At 43.7% G+C, this 25,342-nt stretch overlaps 1 protein-coding gene across 1 annotated transcript; it reads left to right on the top strand.

The window, feature by feature from the left end:
- The first annotated feature begins 538 nt into the window (after window positions 1-538).
- On the top strand, window positions 539-24,365 carry usp12b (ubiquitin specific peptidase 12b). The gene is made up of 10 exons (XM_079491042.1): window positions 539-712; window positions 10,607-10,687; window positions 12,127-12,210; window positions 12,875-13,004; window positions 13,499-13,791; window positions 14,318-14,394; window positions 15,685-15,768; window positions 18,957-19,154; window positions 20,638-20,716; window positions 22,999-24,365. Exons 1-10 carry the CDS (start codon window positions 665-667, stop codon window positions 23,098-23,100), a joined length of 1,176 nt encoding a protein of 391 aa, XP_079347168.1. The 5' UTR covers window positions 539-664; the 3' UTR covers window positions 23,101-24,365.
- The last annotated feature ends 977 nt before the right edge of the window (window positions 24,366-25,342 follow it).

Here is a 25,342-nt window from a genome sequence, read left to right on the forward strand (position 1 = left end):
TTTTTGCCAAAAGAAAATGTAGACTTGAAAGGACCTAAATTCATTCATGGAATGAATGAATGAATGAATATTGTTCTCTCTTGACACTTTATTGATTGATTGAAATTAGGCTAGTATTAACATAGCCCTGGTCCAGTGCTTACAGCGAGTAGAGCGAGTCTCTCTCTGACTCGCTCTACTCGCTGTAAGCACTGGACCAGGGCTAGTATTAACAGTTTGTAGAATGGGTATATTGGGTACAGGTCCATACAAAATCTGCTAAGAGGATAAAGTCAGATAAAGCACTAAGACTTGTTTACATAAGGGTCCTCCATTTTCAATTCATTCAGAACATAAAGACGTACACATAAAAACAGCCAGTGCACTGCACAATGTGCACATTCAACTTCACACAACACAGCAAAACCAAGCCGTTGCCTTGACAACCAACGAGAGCCAATCGACGACAACAGCACGCCTGGCCCCACCCACCATCCCTTTGGACGATGGGATCCAGTCTCCAGCCCATCATCATCATCATCATCATTGTGGACCCGGACTGAGGGACGTAAAGGCTTCTGGAACAAGAAGCTTATTCTCCCCCCGGAGTAACTCTGCAGCCTTGCATCGGGGCTGTGAAACCATTTCAACACCGGGGTTATCGGTCCAATATGGCGGCTTACGGATGGAAATACTGATGACAGTCCGAAAGATCGCCTCGATTTGTACGATGGTATGTTTTTGAACCGTTATTAATTATTATTATTACCCGTCCGGCCCCCGGTGGTGGTCCCCAAAATGCTGTCCCGTTCCGTGCTCTGCTCTGCACGGCACTGTACTCCACAGCACTGTCCAGGCAGGGCGAGCTAGCCCAGCATGCTAATGCTAAGTGATCTGTGTGTGTGTGTGTGTGTGTGTGTGTGTGTGTGTCAGACTGTGTCACACTGTGTCACAGTGTGTGTGTGTGTGTGTGTGTGTGTGTGTGTGTGTGAGACTGTGTCACACTGTGTGTGTGTGTGTGTGTGTGTGTGTGTGTGTGTGTGTGTGTGTGTGTGTGTGTATGTGTGAGAGAGAGAGAGAGAGTGACAGACATGATGATGATGATGATGAATGATGATGATGATGTTGAGAGGATTAACAGAAAGTTATTGTCCACTTTGTTGTTACACACACATCTGTGTCCTGCAGCTTTGTTGTTTGTTGCACATTTCGTGTCAGAGATCTTGTGATGGAGATTTGTGCTTTTCCTAGGCTTGGATCAAGACTATCATAGATGTATTTTATCGATCTTGATATTTGCACATCTGACTACGATGTGTCTGTGCAAATGTCAGAATCGATAAAATGCAGCTATGATGATGGTCTTGATTCAAGGCTATGGTTTTCCAGTCACATATTAAAATCTGATCTTCTGATGTCACTTTGTGGGGACATTGCAACATGTTTTTTTTGTCCTCACCAGTTATAAGTAAAGACTGGTCATTCTTAGAGGTTAAAACGTTAGTTTTAATGTTTTCATTTATTTTGACTATTGTGATTTTTCACTGACACATTTTCATCTGCATTACATTACCCTGCAGCATTATTACACAGACATAGCAGCAATACACAATGGTTATGATGAATCATTGCAGCACAACACATTGAGTAACGGTGTTATGATAACTTATTAAGTAACGCATTTAGGACATAGTCAGGGGATATTAATAAAATATGGGAATAAATGTATTACCAAGAATTATTTTCACCAATGTGTTTGTAAGGGTGTTTACTAACATGTCCCACATTGGTTTCTATTAAACCACCCTAGGGGAATTTTTGACAGCTGCTGAAAGTTGGTGTACCATCAACAACCAATTTATGGCAAAATGTTCTAAATTTCATTATACTTTAAGTAGCATGTCAAACTAGTGGGTTTTCATGATTCTGAACCAATTCCAAGCATTAGGTTTGCACGAAAAACACTCCTTGGGCTAAATTCAGCCATAGCCACTTGCCCAAATGTGCCCAAATATGCTGACCTCATCACATTTGTGATGACGGCTATGGCCGTTTTTAGCCCAAGGAGTGTTTTTCGTGCAAAACTAATGCTTGGAATGGATTCAAAATCATGGAAACCCCCTAGTTAGACATGTCACATGCTACTTAAAGCTTAAGCATAATGAAATTTAGAACATTTTACCTTTATAATGGTTGTATGGTACCCCAACTTTCAGAAACCAATGTGGAATATGTTCGTAGACACCTTTACAAACACATTGGTCAATGGTGAAGACAATTCTTGGTAAGAAATGTATTCCCAGATTTGACATTATTCTGATGATAATCCCTGACTATCAGCTACAGTCGCCCCTAAGCCCCTCGATTTTTTTCCGCCGACCTCAATCACCGACCGCTCGGTGCCGCGGTTCTTGTATTCTTTATTTCGTTTGACTGAGAATAAGGTTAGAAATAAGTTTAGGGTTAGGCATAGTTAAGAGGTTAAGGTTAGGTTTAACCGTTTAAGCATAATTTACTTAGATTACTTTAGGAATACCAGGCCGCGCAGTTCTGCCGGCTGTACGCCCGGGGCGAGTTGGTAACAGGGCGTCCTGAGCGCATTTTTAATTCACTAATACATTCATTATTAATCTATAATTTGTTAAATTGGAAAAAGGGCTTCGTTAAGACCTCCATATTATTATGGTCAATGCCTGTGTGAAAAGTGGGAGTGATTGGTGCAGGCAGTGAGGAGCTACAGCAGTGTTTCTGACACGCATTCAGACATTCAGACACACAGACACACATTCAGACATTAATAATTATAGTATGATGATATGATGATGATGATGATGATGATGATTTGGCCGCCGACCCCATCTGAAAATATGTCCCCCCCCAGAACCCCCCAGAAGCAAAGATTTGAGTTATAAACGTTCGCTCTGAAAGAATATATCTTCAAAGATTTGTGCCACATTTTAAAGATTTTTCAAAAATAGCAGATCTACAAGCTCATTTTTCAAAAATAGCAGATCTACATACTGTAGATCTCAGAGCTTGTAGATCTGCTATTTTCAATAGCTAAAGTATAACATAATGCTTAAAACACCAAAAGGGGTTCCTGTCCTGAATGGGTTAATGCTGTTTACATGAAATGAAGATGCCGTACTAAGCCTACATGGCACATAACAAATTCCATAATATTGTTTGATTAGAAAATGCATTTTTCTTTGGCCAAATGTAAAGACAAAAGTGGAAACCTTATAAACCGTCTAACACCAGTAAGACGCCTGAGGGCGAGAAGTGACCTTGAGGTCGCGTGCACGCATCCGCCTGGATGACAGCAGACTGCTTGGCGAGCAGTGGCGCTTTGGCATGGGGGGGTCAGAAGTCAGATCAACATATGGAATGAATTCTGTACTGGCCATATATGGATCATGTCTTGAGTGTACAGGGTTTGATGAGGTCAGATCAACATGGAATGTCAGAACAGGAAGGACGGGTGGGGAAGGATCAACATATGGATGTCACAACAGGTCAGCTCCATATATGGAGATCTAAGGGTTTGAGGTCAGATGTAGAGTTGCTGGCCGGCTCCATATATGCAGATATGGAGATCTGACATGTGATGTCATGAGGCATGACCGTAATAGGGAGGCGTGATGTTGTCACGAGGTGTGACCATATATGGAGACGTGATGTCACAAGGCGTGACTATATTTGGAGCCGTGGGTGACTGACTAACTAACGGACGGACGGACAGACAGGAGATGCAGGTTTTCATAGTAAATACGACCTTTGGCCGCAACGACCTACGGTCGCAATTAGCTCTGTAGCTCCATAGCTGCTAAAAATATTCATTCGTTTTGGGTCTGAGATGCTAAATCTCATCAAATGGTGGTCTGTGGCTCGCTCAAATGCCCAATAATGAATGGGCTTTGATATGAAAAAGGTTGAAAACCACTAGGCTAATATTTATGAGTAGAGTGAAAGGTTGAACATCTGTCCTGGATGAAAATGAATGAATAAATAAATTAATGAATACAGTATGACTAGTTAGCACAGCTGGCTGGCACACTGTAGGGAGGGGGGTGCAGGGGGGGGGGGGGGGGGGTGCACATTTTTAGTTCACAGCATTCAAGTAGAGTTGTTCTGATGCCAATTATACCAGTATCGGAAAAACTATATAGGTATTGGAGTGATTTAAGATAAAATAAAATAGGTTTTCAATGTAATGAGTCCCGGGATGCAGGGATGGTCTTTTAGAGATGAGTCCCACTTCAACGACGTTAGGAGTCATATTTTGTCATTTTTACAAATTGCAGCATTTAACTCCCATTTCATTTTATATGGTTATAATGTGGTTATATTCATGTATAAAACAGAAGAAGAAATGATTATTTTAACTAAAGCTAGCAAAATAAACTAGAATAAAAAACAGTACAGTAGTAAAGTATAGTGCATCCCGTGGATGCAGAGCCCTATTTTAATCTCTGGTATTGGCGACTGGTGACTATGTCTGTCTATGACTATATCAAGGTCAATCATTTATTCTGCATTTGAGCCACAGACCACCATTTCATGAGATTTAGCTTCTCAGACCCAAAAAATATATATTTTCTATTTTGTTATGCTGTATTGATGTTGGTACCATTAGGAGAGATAACAGGCAAACGTTGATCAACATAACAATTCTTCCACATTCTCTAATTGTGTAGACAACTTGTATATTAAGTAATGCAGGTGTAATGCAATAACCTTTGAGAGTGTAAAATGAAACCAAATCAACCCGTCCATGGAGCCCATCATCTTTGCTGGGGACCACCTGGAACCCCCTCAAGGACCACTGGTTGAAAACTACTGTTCTATGCCATTCCGATGCCATGTAATTTATCGCATGATGATATTTAGCCTACAGACAGAGAGACAGTCATCAATTTTATTTGGATGCTTCAGTTGATGTTGTAACTACTGTTTTAGACTCTTACTGTTATTTATTTTTGAGCGGCGCTAGCCCTTCCTATATACAGGTTTAATGTTTGTTTTTAGTTCAATGTTTGTTTTAAAAACGCCATTGACAATGAAGGGAAAATTTACGTCATATTGTCCCTCATTACGTCATTATTGTTAATGGCATTTAATGTTTGTGTTGGCACCATTTTGTTTTACATCACCATTACATCACCTAATCAACATGAGTTAGACTTTAATATATTGGCGCCCCTCACTTCACACCGGCATGATTATTTTTACTAGCAGCTGTACTTTAACAATCGTTAATGGAATTTGTATTCATTCCTAGATCAGTAGTTCTGAAACTTTTTAATTTCAAGGACTACCATAGCTCGCTTAGAGTGTACAAATGGAACCAAATATTTGCATCCATTTGTACACTCTCTCAGTTACGGACCTGTAATTTGGAAACCCCTCAAAGAACCCAAAGAGTTCCTCTTGTCGACCGATACGTGAGTCATGGGTATCGGTAGGCCTACCTACATCTCTAGCATTAGGACACACAACTTTTCTATATTCTTTTAAAAAAGCACATCTTTCTTCTCTTGTGTTCTAATTCTTTTTGCCATTTTCTTACCATTTAATCAAAAAGTACGTAAACTACAACGAGGAAACACTTTCCTATATGTAGTTGTAGCAGCCTGATGGCCTAAAAGTCTAATATCTCCCCTGGCCGAATCATAGGTATATCCTTTTGGATTCGGCCGGGGTGTTAACATAGATATACCGGTATTACTAAGCTGCTGTGACGATCAACAACTGAATTTATTAGTAGCTGGTCAAACGTGTTTGCGAGGATGAATCATTGAGACATACATACGGCATCACTCGAAGCTGTCAGACACAACATACACATGGATGGATCATGGCTGGAAGTGGAAGCTTGTTACTTTACAGGGATTCTGCCAGACGAGACGACCAGTTACGTTTAGGTGCGTCACCGCCGAGCCCAAAAATGTATCCTTGCGGGTCCATTTGGTTCCAACACTGAGAGTTATGGGGGGGCCCTTTAAAAGTCTGAGAACCACAGTACACTAATTTGGAACAGTGCCTTAATTAGTATCATCGATAACGCCTGTGAAGGAAGTCAGGAAGCGGCCCGGAGGTAGGAAGAGTTATTCGTTGTACATGGAGCCCATTGCCCCGTAATATGTTGTGTTCTGGAGAGTGGAGAACGTTTCGCTTTCACCGCTGATACACTTAAAAGTAAACATTAGTGTGAACCTATTGTCATATTGTTGTATAATGTATTGCTATTGATATATTTTGCATTGCGTCGTATGATTTTTAGACTGCTTTGATGTAGTCCATGATATCTTGAATCCTTTTTAAGAATGCATTTTCCTAAAACGCTATATCAGTGGAGGGAAGGCAGCCATACTAGCCCCCCCTCGGAACACAACAATTGGTAACCACAGTGGAAGGAAGTATATGAACGTCATCTCTCTCTCTCTCTCTCTCTCTCTCTCTCTCTCTGCTGACAACTGACAGCTCTGTTATTGTCCTTTGTTCATTTAGCTGCGTAACTAAGTTGCCCTGGCAGCAGACTGGGGGCTGTGCGGCTCTGCTCCCAGCTACAGCAGCAGCAGCAGATTAACCCAGGAGGCCCGCCGCGACTGTAACCTATCCTATAACCACTGTGCCTTTCAGCCCTGACAGACTGACTGACAGGGAGACAGACATGCAGACAGTCCACTCCACAGTCAGACAGATGTCAGGAATCTGCTGCAGCACAGCCAGCTGCAAAATGTATCGTCATATGATAGTATTGAACGGCAACGTTATCACGTGTACATTAATAACTAATATCAGAGTGCTCTATGACGGTGGGTGGGTCTCAAAGTGGGGTCCAGGGGGGACCTTTTGAGGCGAATGGACCCCAAATGGACCCTTACAGCAGGTCTGCAGCACTTATGGGGGTCCTTGAATTGTAGAAGTTTGAGAACCACTGATATACAATGTTTAAAACCAGCGCGCCCTGATATGGGAGCAGATTCTCTCACTGAGCTTATTTACTAAAAGCAGCCAATGACGGCATTATCGTCGTTGTTGGGTGGAAACCTCAAATGTCCCAAACTTTTCAGGTTGTAGTATTCATTCATTCATTTATTCATTTATTAATTTATGTGTCGGCTGTGGCTCAGGAGGTCATCCAATGATCCGTGGGTCGGCGGTTCGATTCCAGACTCCTCCTGTCCAAATGTCGAAGTGTCCTCCTTGGGCAAGACACTGAACCCCACCTACGCAAGACCTACGCAGTAGACGCTATCATTTTTTTGGGGTGGAAGTTGTGAGATTTTGGCGGAAGTACCGCTCAAGGAAATTACGCTGATGCTTTACAAAACAGTTTACATTCTCCGTGTTGTGATTGGTCGGAAAAATATCGTATCCGGGGGAAATACATCTGACGGATGTTCCGGACCGACACTTCCGCTGATAGCATCCTTAGGTTGTGACCAGGCTTTTCTCTTCGCAGATGAGTAAGGCTGGGACCGAGGCTAGAACCCCACATTGCCTCCAATGAGCTTGCCACCATTGGTGTGTGAATGTGGGAAGTGAGTACGCTGGCGTCGACTGTTCGCTGCTTCACCTCCAAATGTATGAAAGAATGGACCATTGTAAAGTGCTTTGAGCACTTGGAAAAGTGCTAGGTATAAAATTGCAATCCATTATTTATTATTATTATGAAAAAAAAAACATCAAAAAGTTAAAATACAGACTATTACGAAGAGTTTTCTTTTCTGCCCGACAGCATTAATATATATAACTGCATTGTCCTGCTGTTCCTTGGCTTGCCGTTGGTTGTAGAGTGATGATGACTAATAAGAGAGAGTCACTCTCTCTCTACTGGAGGACAAACCTGCGTCATCATCATCATCATCATCACCTTTCCGCTTCTCTTACCCCACTCTGTATAGGCCCGGGGTTCATTTATGTGCCTTTCTTTTGCAGTCTTTCTCTATCTCTCTCTCCTGCTCTCTGTGTCTCTCTGTGCACGGGAGAGTTGGGCACGAATCAAGAATCCATTTTATATTATTGTCACATCATCACAGGTTCACACTTCATAGGTGTAAAGAAGTTGGTGAAATTCTTCTGCAGGTGCCATCATTCGTTGTTTCCCCCTAGTACAGTGGCTGCCAGGCATCAGGTCCACAGTTTGCCGAACTTTGCTGTGGCACTGTCTGCACTGGAAGTTTGTCATGGGTCTCATATGGCAGTGCAAGCTGTCAGGCCCACCCGTTAGAAAATAATCATATTTGAATGAACCCCACCCCGACAAGGACTTGGAATTGTAGAAGTTGTCGAGTCATTCAATTTAGTTTGACTCGTTTCCACATATACATATGGTGAAAATAGCAGATCTACAAGCTCACAACGCCTCACAAGGCTTTATGAGCAATGTGTAGGCTATTTTCACAATATTTGCCTCTTTCTTATTATTTAATGACAATTTGGCCAATGTTTGACCAGTTTGTATAGTATAGTTTGTTGATTACTTTTGATGCCGTAATGGTCCTTTTCTTTTCTTTCTGCCTTTCTGCCTCCACTCAATTACGCAGCTATGTGTGTCTGTTTGTATGTATGTACGTGTACGTGTATGTATTCGGACGCGGGAAGGCTCGCCGGAACAGGGCAGGCCCCCTGGGGCGGCGGGCATGTTCCCTGGGGGTCTGGATGTTCCGGGGACTCCTCGGGGGCACCCCCACACCGTAACTGTGATTTCCCAAAAAGAATCAAAGTACAGTACAGAGCACAGTACAGTTCAGCGTTCAGTTCACAAAGGTGGGATTTTTTGTATTTTATTTTGTTGCGTATTAAAAAGCTCTTAAAAATACCTTTTAATATCTGCCCCCCCTCCCCAAAAATCATGTGCCTGGGGGTCCCAAGCCACATGTTGAGACCCGCTGCTCTACTGTATATTGATTGATTGATTGAAACCTTTATTTATTCTCAAAGAGCATTGAGGTTCACCCTCATTTGCAATGCTGTATAAAACACAAAAACAAATCTATAAGTAAGGCATATAGATATAACACACAGAAACAGTGAAATAAAGTAGCAACCGAAAGTGAATAAGTTCAAAACAATTACATATTGAGGTAGGGAGATTTAAAAGGTATTGTTTTTTTAGTGTTTGATGTAGACTAGAGTGTTCCATTAAGTAGGGGCATATATCTCTCTTTCTGACTTTTTGCCAATGACACCCAGTAAATCCTTTCAATAGGGATTGTGAAAGATGTTGCGCGCGCACGCACGCACGCACGCACGCACGCACGCACGCACGCACGCACGCACGCACGCACACAGGGGAGCTAAGTCAGCGCTCTGCGGGGCCGTTGACCTTAAAATGTTGTTGTCAACTTTTGACCTTCGATACGTATGTGTGGAAATCAAACACGACGGCGACAATGCGATAACAACACGGTTTGTTTATCACAGCTCGCTCGCTGGTGGATGGATGGATTGACAGGGAAAGCAAAGAGATAAAGTCGTATTACTTTACCTATTAACCCATTCAGGACGTTGGTGTTTTAGGCATTGTTATACTTTGGATATTGAAAAATAGCAGATCTACAAGATCAGATTTAAAAAAATATAGCAGATCTAGCAGAGCTTGTACGTACATTTTTCCTACATTTGCGTGACACTTGTACGTGGAAAGTAGGGCATTAATTTACAAGAAAACATAGAAAGTTGAAATTTGGGGATATAAGGTTCGATACGGTCATTATATGCTTCCCTTCTGTCAGTGCCGGGCTCTGCGAGGGCTCTGTGCAGATGAAAGATGTGCAACAAGGCAGGCTGTTTTTAGAATGTGGCAGACTCACTAACTGGCTGCGTGAGTGGCGTTTGTACTAGACTAGACTGTTTGATGTTGTCTCAAGGACATTAATCACGTTCAACCACAGGCAGACATTGGATTTATTTTTTCCTTTTTTTTAAAAAGATAACTACATCAGTAGTAGGCTATGTTTAACCAATCAAGAACGAAACCACAGAAAACTTGTGGAATTCTAGAAGGAGTCGCTGTGATTATATGATTATATGATTCTGCCGTTTTTATACAGCCCTTCTAACCGCTGACATGATGTCACCACGTTCGCTCACTGGTGGCCAGACGCAAACACATCTCTTGTAGGACCTGCATTGTCATTTCTGCTGGATTTGGTAGAGTCCCAAAATTCACCAGAACATAGGAACTTTTCATCTACTATATTATGATGTTTTCTGGGGGAGGACCCCCAGAGACACCCCGCTTTGGGGGTCTGGACAGTGCATGCAATCATACAGAGATGTTCACTTATATAACTGTACGTCAACTAAAATATATTTTGGCAGGCCTTGATGGTGTCGTAACGCCTGATTTTACACTTGGTTGCATGCTGAAAATAGCAGATCTCACAACGCGTCACACTGTCACGCGTTGTGAAAAAGGGTAGTCGTCGAACATTGTTCGTCTCCCTCTGTCCACTTTTCTTTCCTGAAAAGGACGATTGGGGTTTGCAACTTTTCACAAAACAAAACAAATTGCATCCACTTCTTTACACCTGTGATTGTGAATCTGTGACGTGCGACATACAATATAAAAAAACTGATTGTGATTGGTTGAGTGTGCTGGCTTTGTCGTTCTCAGGGCGCCAATGCCTCTGCCTTGGAGAAGGAGATCGGACCGGAACAGTTCCCCGTCAATGAACACTACTTTGGATTGGTCAACGTAAGTGTGTCGGTCACAGCTTTTAATTTGTTAGCCACTTGATTGATTGATTGAATACTTAATTAGTCAGAAATGTAAACCGAATAACAATAAAAAACAACCCTAACCCTAATTAGCCCTTCGCTAAACCCCACCCCAAATAGTGATTGTCCAATGCCAATCCAAATAGTTTAGCAACTGTTGCTTTGCTATGCAGGTCAAGCTTTTGCCACCTTATAGCTGTCAATGTTATTTTGCATGGCTGTGTTGTTGAACACATAGGCAGCTCAACGTCGGGAAAGTTACACGACTGACCCACCCAGGTGATGGCAATACTACTAATGTATAATAATACTATGCGGGTGGTCGTTAAAAGTTGATTTCTCCCTCTGTCATTTCCTCGTATTACTAGTTTATTTAAATAATGTCATGCAACTTTGTCCAGTGCATAGCCTACTGCAGGCCTGGTCGACTAGATTTAGAAGACATTTTGATGCTCTTTCTACTGAAATGACCGATTATTTATATGGAGAAATCCCATCATTTATCATGCATCTCTATGGGGGAGAAGGACAGCTTGCCCTGTCTCCTCGCTGCTAACGTGCCTATTGGACAAGGACGGGTTGGGGAGGGACTTAGCGCAGGGCTAACTAGAAAAAGTGCCCTTCTGGGCACAGGTCTCCACCAGGAGGATAGGACTGTGTGAGATGTTTGGCAAAATGTTTAGGAGTAATATAAACATGTTTGCCTTTGATGGCAATTGGATGATTTGAGGCATTTTGTTCCAAAAATCAACCTGTTGGTGGCGCTATAACAGGCCAATGTGAAAAGGGTGGGATATATTCCTCAGCCTAGTAAGAAAATGTGTGAAAGATTTCACGTAAATTGCATGCTGCGTTCCTGATTTGAGGCTTTTGTTCAAAACGGGGCAATCTCCAAAAAAGGTTTGTCCTTGGCCTCTAGGGAGTGTGCATGCAACGTTTCACGCAGATCGGTGCAGTTTTAGGTAAAAAATGTGAAAAGCTGCCTCATGGTGGCGCTATAACAGGCCGTTCTGGAAAATGCGGGGCAGAGGTTCATCGTTGGCATCCAGGGAGTGTGTGTGCAAAGTTTGGCATCGACCGGGTTAACGGTGCCGGAGATTAGCTGTTCACAGACGGACGGAAGGACGGAAGGACGGAAGGACGGACACACGGACGGAGTGCAAAACATACTCTCTCCCCATGCCTTCGGCCTGGTGGAGACAATTATGAAACAAGATTGAGAGCTACTGATTTTGTAGAATCTGCCTCACGTCTTAATGGGTCAATAATCTTTGGTCTCTGTATCTCTTGTGTTTAATAATCTTTGGTATCTGTATCTCTTGTGTTTAATAATCTTTGGTATCTGTATCTCTTGTGTTTAATAATCTTTGGTCTCTTGTATGTCTCGTGTTTCTCCATCTCCTCGTCGGCCTGCAGTTTGGAAACACCTGCTACTGTAACTCGGTGCTGCAGGCTCTGTATTTCTGTCGGCCCTTCAGAGAGAAAGTGCTGGCGTACAAGGTAAATGACATACTGAGCAACCAACGACACTTCTTCATTACCACACCCACAGCAGTTCTTTTCACACTTATTCAAGTCGCTATACTTACTTGACTTTGTAGTGGATTTGAATGAAAATCAACCGATAACCACCACTAGGTTACTTATCACTCGAATGCAAATGAGGCAGCAGGCTCGCCTGGAGCCGACTGGCTGTGATTAGGAAACGCAGAGTTGGTCACGTTGTCCGACTATTACTAACACTAACCCTAAATCATACATGGGCAACCCCGGCCCGGGGGCCACATGCGGCCCCCACTTTCACTTAATGTGGCCCTCAGGTTAATATCACAATACTGATTTTCGATTACGGTTTTGATGAATAGAGTTCGACTTTAGCCGAGTCTCCGCCGGTCATCAAATTATTGGCCTAGGAAATTAGGAATGAGACAACCTGAAAACTCTCCATGAATTCAAGGGGTGCGTAGTTGAGAGAAAATAAAGTCATGTGTTGGGTGAACGTCTACTCCTTTTAAGCGTTGTTGTGTGTGTGTGTGTGTGTGTGTGTGTGTGTGTGTGTGTGTGTGTGTGTGTGTGTGTGTGTGTGTGTGTGTGTGTGTGTGTGTGTGTGTGTGTGTGTGTGTGTGTGTGTGTGTGTGTGTGTGTGTGTGTGTGTGTGTGTCAGGTGCAGCCTCGTCGTAAGGAGTCCCTGCTCACCTGTCTGGCTGACCTGTTCAACAGCATTGCCACACAGAAGAAGAAGGTCGGAGTCATCCCTCCTAAGAAGTTCATCTCACGCCTGAGGAAAGAAAATGGTACTAAAAAAGGCCTTTTCGGACACACCTATCGTAATACGCTTTCAACGAGAGGCGTGCGTTTTATTTTGGACGCACAGAGAAGTTGAGGCGCTACTCTCTCTACTCGCTACTCGCTCTGCCAAACTGTGGAGAGCCACGGACTGACCTCATGCTTCCTTCTATGCATGAGGAGTCCTGACCTGGGGGGCGTTTCCCCGGCCGGATGTAGCGCGTGGAAGGAACACGTTATTCCAACCAGTTCCTTTCCCCGGCGCCCCGGCTGGCCAGGGGTAGGCAGTATATTTTTGGTCGGCGAAATTACTTGGGCAGTTGAGAACCACTTGCATGTTTGTTCTGTCAATTATTTACTCATCTCTCTACATCCCCTTCTCTCTCAATCTCTCGCATTGGATTTGATGCGACATAATATGACGTGCTTGGTAGTCAATGTGTTAATCTCTCTCTCTCTCTCTCTCTCTCTCTCTCTCTCTCTCTCTCTCTCTCTCTCTCAGAGCTCTTTGACAACTACATGCAGCAGGACGCCCATGAGTTCCTCAACTACCTCCTGAACACCATCGCCGACCTCCTGCAGGAGGAGAAGGGCCAGGAGCGGCAGCACAACGGCAAGCTGCTGCAGAACGGAGGGGGAGGGGGAGGAGGAGGAGGAGGAGGAGGAGGAGAGGGGGGAGAAGGAGAGGGAGGAGGGAAGGAGACACAGCAGCCACAGCAGCCGCAGCAGACGTGGGTTCATGAGATCTTTCAGGGGACGCTGACCAACGAGACTCGATGCCTCAACTGTGAAGCTGTGAGTGACGAATTGGTGTGAATTATCTGTATCTATATCCATTAGCTGGGCCTGGGAGAGCAACGATATAGTAACCGCATCGAAAAATATATTTTAATGTAAAGAATCGAAGTATATCGAAATGTAAAGATCAACATCGTATCGTTTGTATGTGTTCAAATATAATGTCCCTGTGTTTACTTATTTATATGCATATTCATATATTTTCCCTGTCCACATCTTTCACACAGATTTAATTTCTTTGTATCAATTTTAAATCATTGAATTGTGTTGGTATCGCGATAATGAACCAATATCGTCCATGTATCGCATCGTCAACTTGGAAGTAGCGGGATTTTGGTGGAAGTACCGCTCAAGGAAATTCCGTTGACGCTCCGTGAATGAAGTGTTGCGATTGGTCGAAAAATAGGGAGTGACCATGTGCGTGTTTCCCCTTTTTGCAGGAGATAGGGAGTGACCTTGTGCGTGTTCCCCTTTTTGAAGGATCTAGGGAGTGACCTTGTGCGTGTTTCCTCTGGTGTTGCAGGTGAGCAGTAAAGACGAGGACTTCCTGGATCTGTCGGTAGACGTGGAGCAGAACACGTCCATCACACACTGTCTCAGGTGAGCTCTGGAGCCCGGAGGAGTCCCTCTTTTCTGGGGGTTTCCACCGTGGATGGGCGTGTTTTTCTTAAATGCTTGTTTGTGGCTTTCGCCTTTTTTTTAGGCATAGTTTCTATGAGGATAAGGTTAGGTTTACAGGAGGAAAGAATAGAGTACGCAACACTGGTAAGGATACTCTGCTCCACTGGTTTATTAAGATTCAACGTTTTGATCACTAGGATCTTCTTCAGGAAAGAGATTCCAGAAGAAGATTCTAGTGATCGAAACTTTGAATCTTAATAAACCACTGAATAAGTGTTGCGGACTCCATTCTTTCCTCCTGTATTGCCGTTTGTCCGCAGCACCTGGGCTAGAGTGGATGTGCATGCACATCACCTTTGTCAGGTTAGGTTTAGGCATAGTTTACTTTCTATGAGGTTTAGGTTAGGTTTAGGCATTGTTTCTATGAGGTTTAGGCATAGTTTCAGGCTGGATTGGACCCGCTCGCGGCCCTCAGTTGTGAGGGGCTTGTTCCGATCCTTCCCCTGTCCTGTGTAAATATCATATTTATCATATTCTATATCAGTCCATGATGTACAGGTACTGGATGCCTCTATCAGGTACATTTTATACTGTACAGTGATGATGATTTGCTGATACTGTGATCAGATGTCAGATGAAGTAATGACATTCACCAACATCTAAGAGTTCAGAACACAATGGAGCCATCTAGTATAATCCAATATGTACCTTTTTCTTTTCCTTTTTAACCAGGAGTCATGTTACCAGACCTTGATTCTTTGAATGTAGTGCAGGGGCGTTCAACAGGGAGTCCGGGACCCCTCTGGGGTTCTCAGAGTTACTGCAGGGGGTCAAGGGGCGCTGGAGGAGCGCTAGCCCCTCCTATATACAGCTTTTATGTCCCCACAGTACATGTCTCAAGATTTGCCATTGGCAATGAGACAATGAAAAATTAGGTCAAAATTCCACCAAATATGACGTAAATTAAACATCAAAATATTAAATGCCATTGACATTGAAGGGACAATTTACCTCATATGTAAACGAGCAAATCAGCTAACCAATCACAGGCAACAGGCATTCTGATTGGCCAGTATGAGATGACGCATGATGATGTACGATGATACGGGTGTGATTATTTTTAACACACTTTAACCCTCGCATCCCTATTCTGAGGAACATTTAGCAGATCTCTAAGCTCACACCGCCTCGCAAATGTTCCCCCAGAACAGAAGATGCTAATCTGTGTGTAACAGTGACTTCAGTAACATGCGTGTGCGTGTGTTACAGGGGCTTCAGCAACACAGAGACGCTGTGTAGTGAATACAAGTACTACTGTGAGCAGTGTCGGAGCAAACAGGAAGCGCAGAAAAGGTAAGAGCATTCTCCTGCTGCTGTCCCCTTTTGGTGTTTTAAGCATTGTTATACTCTGCTTTTGAAAAATAGCAGATCTACAAGCTCATAGCGCGGCACTCTATTTTAGAAAAATCGTGAAAATGTAGCTTAAATCTTTTAATATATTTTCTTTCAGAGCGTTTTTGACGTTTTTGACTCAAATCTTTACTTCTGGGAAGTAAAGATTTTAACAACTGGAACAACATATTTTCAGATCAAGGTCGGCGGCCAATTACATATTGTTTCTGGGGTCCTTGACATGCAATAGTTTGAGAACCACTGACAATAGAAACATAGGTTTTTCAGAAATCTGTCAGGATTTATAAGCCATTTTTTTTAGAATCGACCACTTGGCAGATGTTGTGGTAGTGTGAATGATGCGTACCGTTCCCGGGAGCGGATCGCCCAACCGTCCCCGGGACCGCATGAGGGTCGGGTCTCTGGACCATTGAAGTGTATTCAGATACGGATCGTTCCAATGTGAATGCATGCGTACCTAAAGAAGGAAGTAGACTGTTTTTTTAAGAACGTGACATAATCTCTAGTCGACGAGCCAAGCGGCAACAAAAAAACCCACACAGACGCTGCACGACGCGTAACACCTGTCTCCTGTTGAATCTGCGTATACGCGCAGTACGCTCTGATCTTATTCTGCGGCTCTTGGGCTTTGCTTGGCATATAGTCTCGGGCCGAGCTAAACAAAATTATAATGATGCTAAATTAGAATCCATAGCAAACTAATCAAACACGACACTGGAGCACAGAACTGACACGTACATTGAATAGCAGGCAGGCTGACAGTGAAGTAGTATAACGGCAAAGAGGCAATGCAATGCAGTGTGTCTGGATTTATTGGAGACAATGTCGCAGAGTTGATGGTCAGTGTCCGTGCGCGCCAGCCATCAAGCACACCGCCACCTGGATCGATCAAAGTGTGTTATGCAAGTGTACCCGGGTGCGCTGTTGAATCTCGGGCAATGTGAATCATGGCCAGCGGGGACCAGGCAACCGTATTCGGAAACGGTTCGAATGAAACTGACTCAGTCCGTCTCAGTGTGAATCCCCTATATGTTACGACAACGAGATTGAATGTTGGAATAGTGAAGCACCTTGGTTTCCTTGATATACACTTGCTTCATAATATGCATACAGTACACAGCCGCTGGGAATATGCAGGATATGAAACGGCCTCATGAATGCCTTCATATCATACTGTATACGGTAGCCTCACCAAGGATATGAGTCATACCCATAGAAAGAGGCAACTATTATTACCCATATCTCCCTTACCCATAACGCACACACACACACACACACACACACACACACACACACACACACACACACACACACACACACACACACACACACACACACACACACGTTTTATTGGTTATTTATTGCTTTTTTGTTTTTACTTTGCCATAGGCCAAGGGCTTGCCGCTTGCCTAAGGGTTATCCCTAAACTTAGTTTCCATTTAAAAATTTTAAACCTTTTAAAATAGTTCAAATAGCCGATCTACAAGCTCACAATGTGAGCTTGAACTATTTAACAATGTTTTTCAAAATAGTAATAAATGGCAAATACGTTCAGGGATAAAGGGTAATGGTTGGTGCAAGATGGAGCTCTACATGTAAATAAAAGTAGCAGATCTACAAGCTCAAAACATGTGACAATTTTGTGTGACATGTTAATATGATCAAGTGATTGATTGATTGATTACCTTATTAGACAAATGCAATACAGTGCGAGTATAGTCAAACACTTTGTCTAAAAGGATTACACCAACAAAGTCCTTGCGGTCTTCTTTCCATTGGGGTCATTCATTTACGGAAAAGAAAACGTTAGAATAGGAGAAAAAAAACATTAGAAATAGTAGGGCTGTCAAACCATGACATTTTTGTATCAGCTTAAAAATGTATTAATCATGATTAATCATCTTTTAGAACTATGTCCAAAATATGCCATGTTTTTCTATATATTGTTGTGGGAATGCAAAGATAAATGACAGATGGTGGATATACATAGGTAGGGCTAGATAGGGCTTCTCTTTCCATCTTGTTTGGATCTATCAGCCATCAGATACCAGAGCGATGACTAGTGCAGATGGATGGGATTATGGGATGTATAGGGCGGGTCATCTAACCATGCATTCATTGCGTTACACTTTAGCTGTTGAAAATGTTCAGATCTTGACATGAAAGTACAGAACGACATAGAAACATGGGTTTTTCAGAAAACTGTCGGGATTTAGAAGCCATTTTTTTTAGAATGGGCCTCAGGTCTAATGGGCTAACTGACTTATTCCCTCCCCTCCCTCTCTCTCTCTATGGGTCTGACTGCCTCCCTGTCTCTCTATGGGTCTGACTACCTCCCTCTCTCTCTATGGGTCTGACTGCCTCCCTCTCTCTCTATGGGTCTGACTGCCTCCCTCTCTCTCTCTCTATGGGTCTGACTGCCTCCCTCTCTCTCTATGGGTCTGACTGCCTCCCTCTCTCTCTATGGGTCTGACTGCCTCCCTCTCTCTCTATGGGTCTGACTGCCTCCCTCTCTCTCTCTCTATGGGTCTGACTGCCTCCCTCTCTCTCTATGGGTCTGACTGCCTCCCTCTCCCTCTCTCTATGGGTCTGACTGCCTCCCTCTCTCTCTCTATGGGTCTGACTGCCTCCCTCTCTCTCTCTATGGGTCTGACTGCCTCCCTCTCTCTCTCTATGGGTCTGACTGCCTCCCTCTCTCTCTCTATGGGTCTGACTGCCTCCCTCTCTCTCTATGGGTCTGACTGCCTCCCTGTCTCTCTATGGGTCTGACTGCCTCCCTGTCTCTCTATGGGTCTGACTGCCTCCCTTGCCTCCCTCTCTCTCTCTATGGGTCTGACTGCCTCCCTCTCTCTCTATGGGTCTGACTGCCTCCCTCTCTCTCTATGGGTCTGACTGCCTCCCTCTCTCTCTATGGGTCTGACTGCCTCCCTCTCTCTCTATGGGTCTGACTGCCTCCCTCCCTCTCTCTCTATGGGTCTGACTGCCTCCCTCTCTCTCTCTCTCTATGGGTCTGACTGCCTCCCTCTCTCTCTATGGGTCTGACTGCCTCCCTCTCTCTCTCTATGGGTCTGACTGCCTCCCTCTCTCTCTATGGGTCTGACTGCCTCCCTCTCCCCCCCATTCCGCAGGATGCGCGTAAAGAAGCTGCCCATGATCCTGGCGCTGCACCTGAAGCGCTTCAAGTACATGGACCAGCTGCACCGCTACACCAAGCTGTCGTACCGCGTGGTCTTCCCGCTGGAGCTGCGGCTGTTCAACACGTCGGGCGACGCCACCAACCCCGACCGCATGTACGACCTGGTGGCTGTCGTCGTCCACTGCGGAAGGTGTGTATGTGTGTGTGCGTGCGTGTGTGTCACCTGGAATCTAACTATGACTAATCTAGTTACAAGTTACTGTCGTGCGTGCCAAGCTGTCATTCTCTTGTACTGTACTGTACTGTATTATTTCCCACCACGGAGTAACCTCGCGTCTCGGAGGACAGTCTGGTGAGACCATGGGGGCAAGACGGGCAGTGTCGGTAGGCCAATCAGAGGCAGTTACCATGTCTATGCTCGGACGTAGAATAGAATTACGCCTTCCCAACAGATCCAGCAAACCTCAATAGAAGGAAAAGAAAGGTCTGGGTGTCTCGGAACATAACGGTATTGTGTGCCGAGGCTGACATACAAGCATCACATCGCGTTGAGGACGCAACCGTTGTGAGCTTGGAGATCTGCTGTTTTCGGGCCGTCCTCTGCGCACAACACTTTGACACGGCGGAACATTAAATTAGGTTTTGAGGGGATACAGCTGCCCGATCAGGCAGGCTCTGGTGCCCTGGTCGTATGGATGGCTCCCTCTGTGACTGGAGGCAGGCTCTGGTGCCCTGGTCGTATGGATGGCTCCCTCTGTGACTGGAGGCAGGCTCTGGTGCCCTGGTCGTATGGATGGCTCCCTCTGTGACTGGAGGCAGGGTTTGGTGCCCTGGTCGTATGGATGGCTCCCTCTGTGACTGGAGGCAGGCTCTGGTGCCCTGGTCGTATGGATGGCTCCCTCTGTGACTGGAGGCAGGCTCTGGTGCCCTGGTCGTATGGATGGCTCCCTCTGTGACTGGAGGCAGGGTTTGGTGCCCTGGTCGTATGGATGGCTCCCTCTGTGACTGGAGGCAGGGTTTGGGGGACAACTGCTTTGAGAATCGCTATAATTGCTTAACAGACAACATAAGCCAAGGTATATATTTCAAGAGGGAGAGATCACTGTCAAAAGACAACCTTCTTCCTCCACACTGGGCAGTGTTGACGGCATCAAGGCCCGCCGTCGACTAAATCAACTGTAGATTTAGTCGGCTAAAATCTTATGATATTTAGTCGACTAAAACTAGACTAACACTAAAACATTCCAGGTGACTAAAATGTGACTAAAACTAAATTTGACCTAAGCAAATATAGTATATCATACCTATGGCACTCTTTAAAGAGATCCAAAGGCCTCTGGGTGCTTTGTCAGCAGATAAAACAGAAATGTTTAGCTTAGCAGAACTGGAAGCATATGAAATATATAAAGTAAAGAATATATATATACAATATATTATTGGAGCTAGTAATAATATTATCGGGATGATAATCATAATTCCCGTTATCGGGCCGATAAGTATCTGGGCCGATAATTATCGTGCATCCCTTCTATAATGGCACATTTCCATAAAGGTGTTCCAAAGTTCTTTACATAGGGCATCATTTTTTGTGGTATACATTGTGAGTCATATACTGTGTACTCTGTGTCTCTGTGTGTGTGTGTGTGTGTGTGTGTGTGTGGTTTCCTGTGCAGTGGTCCTAACCGTGGTCATTACATCACCATCGTAAAGAGTCATGGCTTCTGGCTGCTGTTTGACGACGACATCGTCGAGGTGAGCTGATCTAATCTTTAAATGGCAAACAGTGCATTTTATATAGCGCTTTTTATCCAAAGCGCTTTACAGAGATTGTGCATCACATTTCACACACACATTCATACACCAATGGCAGAGGAAACCATGCAAGGCACCAACCTGCTCATCGGGAGCAATTAGTGGGTTCAGCATCTTGCTCAAGGACACTTCGACACTTAACTCTGGGGGAGCCCGGGATCGAACTGGGAACCCCACAGCTCCCAAGCGGCCACTGTACCCCTTATCCACTGCCGCCCAATATCTTTAGTTTGACTAAAGTCACTTTTTTACCCTAAGTTTGATACCGTCACTGTCGGGCAGAAACCTTGTAGCTCCATATTTTTTACCATTTGTGTTTTTTGTTGTTGTAAATTAACACTACAGCGTCACACAAAAGCATCAAAGGTAGCAGATCCACAAGCTCGCATCTGCTGCTTTGGGGAGGCAGTGGCTCCGGATGAAAAATCTGCGAGGTTCCCAGTTCGATCCCGGGCTCCCCCAGAGTTAGTGTCAAAGAGTCCTTAAGCTAGACTCTGAACCCCTAATTGCTCCCGATGTGCAGGTTGGTGCCTTGCATGGTTTCCTCTGCCATCTGTGTATGAATGTAATGTCTACTGTATGTAAAGCACTTCGGATAAAAGCGCTATATAAATGGTTTACCATTTACGTTGCTAATTTAGAATTTGAGTGCTGAAAAGTTACAGTTTTGGACGTATGATGTTTCCACCAAACGGATAAGGTATTCATGCATTATTCCACAAACCCCCATTGTAGTAGTTTTTCCACTACGATGGGACGGCCGCCCCTTCAACATCTCTTGTGGTAGACCAGGAGCTGAGGGACGTTCTTGAAACGTTGACTAAATAACTATGACGACTACCTTTTTTTCACAGACGAAAACTAAATTACTAAGCTATGATGAGTGATGACTACTAAAACAAAGACAAAAACAGAGAACAAAAAGACAAGTCATTTTATGTTCGGTTGCGCTCGGAAAATAGACTTCTCTAGAAGCTCGCTACACGTCAGCCCAGTTCCCCCGAAGCGCCCCACCGGTTGCCATGGTGTTTTGGTCTTTGTCCACTATGTTTCTATCTTATGCTATGTCGCTATGTTTCTGGCATTTTTGTACTTCCTACTCTCTCTGTGCCTCGCTCATTATTTTTCTTTACTCACTCTCTCTCTCTCTCTCTCTCTCTCTCTCTCTCTCTCTCTCTCTCACACACACACACAAACTCCCATTATTAGGTTGTAGGTCCTTGTCAAAGCCATTCTCCCATGGCAGCACTGCTGCCATCGAGACATGACACATCAATATGTGACTGGCCAGCCGTCGACAAGCCATCATTGTCACATTACACATACTGCACAGCCTGTTTGATGTCTGATGCCGATGTTCGCACGCACGCACGCACGCACGCACACACGCACGCACGCACGCACGCACGCACACATGCTTTAATTACTGGAGGTGAATCTGGACGTGTTGCATTTAGGATAATAATATTCGCTGCATTCACGTCCCCCCACGTGAACATATTGAAGGAAACCGCACAATTGCACATAGCTCACAGAAGCCTCCTCATGGCCAGGAATCCATCAAGGCCTGCCACACAATCCCCTAAATCCCTCTGAATTTCTATTCTTAAAAATATCGCTCATTTCTTTGAATATCGTTGTGTATGTTGGACCCTAATGATGCCACATTTTTTGGGGGTCGATACGATCCTGATTTTGGAGTGTCCTCCTGACCTACACCACACACTGTGTTATAGATGTTTTGACTGATATCTTATTTAAAAAATGTGTCAAAAATCGTTGTCTATCTATGTTAGAGCCCAACTGATGCCAGATATTTGGGTCTGAATTCGATCACTATTTTGGAGACCACCGACTACCGTTGATTTGACCAATATTTAGTAAATTGGGGGGGAAAATAGATTTCATTAAAGTTTCTATTTGAAACTTTAAAGTAAATATAGATTATACAAAAACTGAAATTCATTTTATTTATGGGCTATGGTATGTCTTTAACTCCATTATTGCTCGCTAGGTGGTAGCATAAGCACACCTAACCTGTGCCACCCGTCCGCTCTCACTCTACAATCCTTGTTCATTTCCGGGTTATCAGTGAGGTGGGGTCTGCTGTTAGCCTAGGGGGTACGGTTATAATCGTAGAAAGCAGAGAAAAAGTTAATAAGAATGTAGCGGGGTCTCTAATTTTTGCCTCTCTTTTATCTCCCCCTTTGCCTCCTCTGCAGAAAATCGACGCCCAGGCGATCGAGGAGTTCTACGGGCTGACGTCGGACATTTCCAAGAACTCTGAGTCAGGTTATATCCTGTTCTACCAGTCCAGAGACTGAGAAACGACAACAAAACAAACAAAAAAATAGCCGATCAATCGGTGGAGCCCGAACGGACTGTCGACGCTCACTAACGAGAGCAGGAGTGGGCTTATAATGGCTGCCACACAGGCTCCGCCCATCACGCCCATATAAGTATTCAGGCTTTATTTCCTGCAGGCGGAGCTTGCAGTGGAAATGCCGCGCGGCTCGACCGCGGTGTTTGTGATGTTGCTCAAAGTTGAGATGGCCTCCGGTAATGGCGATCATTCAGTCCTCCAGACGTATCCCACAATGCAGCAGCCTGAAACGTTCTTTCGTTCACTTTCAACTCGCGGGCCTCTATTTTGGGCCTTTTTTGTTTTTGATTTTTTTTACATTTTCAAAAATAGTGAAAATAGCCAATCTGCAAGCTAGCTCGCTAATGCGTTGTGAGCTACCTATTTTCGCTATTTGTCGTACGCCAAAGTAATTTTTATATATAGAGAGAGATTAAGTGGTTACCTTGAAAAAAAAGATGACCGCGTAGCCTAAGAAAAGTTTCTCTGTATTAAAGGTGAGACAGAGGCATTCTTCCAATCCTTAGTGGGGACGATTGATTGATTGATACAAGAAATCTGAAAGACATTTTTGCCTCTGTCTGACCAAGGCAAAAAGTACGACTCGGTTTCCTTACAGTAAAAATGGATATTATATTCCTCACATAATTATGGTGGAAACACAGCTACGGAGCTGGGAACACATACTGTACACCTTCTCTAACATGCCTTCTTTCTGTGTGTGTATTTTAACAAAAAAGTTATTCAGTTATTCCCAAACTTTTTAGCTGGAGACCCCAAAAGAGAGATTGGACATTTCACCGGGACCCAAACTAGTGAAAACAGACGATCTACGAGCTCACAACGCATAGCTTCGCACCGCACTGTGACCTTGTAGATCGGCTATTTTCAGTACTTTGTTTCAGTATTTGTTGATGGAATTTTTGAATATATTTTCAATTAATTTAAACAAAATGTAGGAAACCAAAAGCAAAGGGACATTTACTTCTGGCCCATAAAAATGTGTCTGCGACCCACAAATGCCCACTGTTTGGGGAAACAGTGCCATAGAGGCTAATCTTTATTAGCTTCATGCTAAAGATAAATGTGGTTTGCTATGAAGTGGTGCTGTTAACAATGAATGAACACTTAACGTCACAATGGACTTAACGCAGCTAGTGTATTCACCTGTGCATTGACCCGTGGAAGAGAATTGTTACTATTATGCTAAATAGGCCTACTGAGTAAGCAGGTAATGAATATGGCCTTGTAATTAAAATAAATAGGTGTGATCAGCCCAGTGTTGATTTTGACAGCAAATTTTGATTTAGTTTTAGTCGAAGTCTTTTGAATGAAACTTCATTTTACCATATATTTCCAAATAGTAGCCTGCGTGTTATTTTGCATATTATGCTAAATCGTTTGGACCCCGGGCGTTTAAAAGGAACCAGGCGGCTATTTGTAGTAGGCTATTATTTATTTTTGCACTGGCCTGCACCGGGCCATTATTTGGTTACAGTTCCAATTAGGCTGAAGAAACTGCAAATAATAGCCCTGGCTTTTATTTTATTGTCACAAATAATTGCGATTAACGATTTATTTTTATTATTATTATTATTTTCTTTGAACGTTACAATTTGTATTTCTGTTTGGCTTTTAGTCTTCGTAATCACAAATTGCACAGGCCAGATATAACAAATGACTAAAATATACAAAGAAATCACTGACACATTTCATCGTTTTTTTATATATATTTTTTCTTTCGAAAATGTTTTACAAAATAGGGAAATAGCAGATCTACAAGCTTACAAGTCGTCTTGTAAGCTTGCGTCACTTTGTGACGTCTTGTAAGCACTTTGTGACGTCTTGTAAGCTTGTAGATCTGCTATTTCTGCTTTTTTAACATTTACAATTATGCAAAAAATAATTGATTATCTCAAATAACTGCGATTAGGCGTTTATGTACTAATAATTGTGACAGGCCTAGCTAGGTACTACATACTACTTTACAACCCATCATTATCACACTATACATACAGGCCTTTTGAGTCATGTTTAATGTCTTCTTCTGATGTGTTTGTCATGGGCGTCGTCAGATCCCACCTCTATTTCGTTATTCTCTCCTGCACTTATTTGAATCTGTTTGTATCGCACTGTGAGTTGGTTCTTATCGCTAGCCGCCTGATCGAGGTGCTTGACTACACTTTTCAAACTTTTTAAAAAGG

Source organism: Electrona antarctica (genome assembly GCF_951216825.1).
Source record: "Electrona antarctica genome assembly, chromosome: 21".
NCBI classification, from domain to species: domain Eukaryota; kingdom Metazoa; phylum Chordata; class Actinopteri; order Myctophiformes; family Myctophidae; genus Electrona; species Electrona antarctica.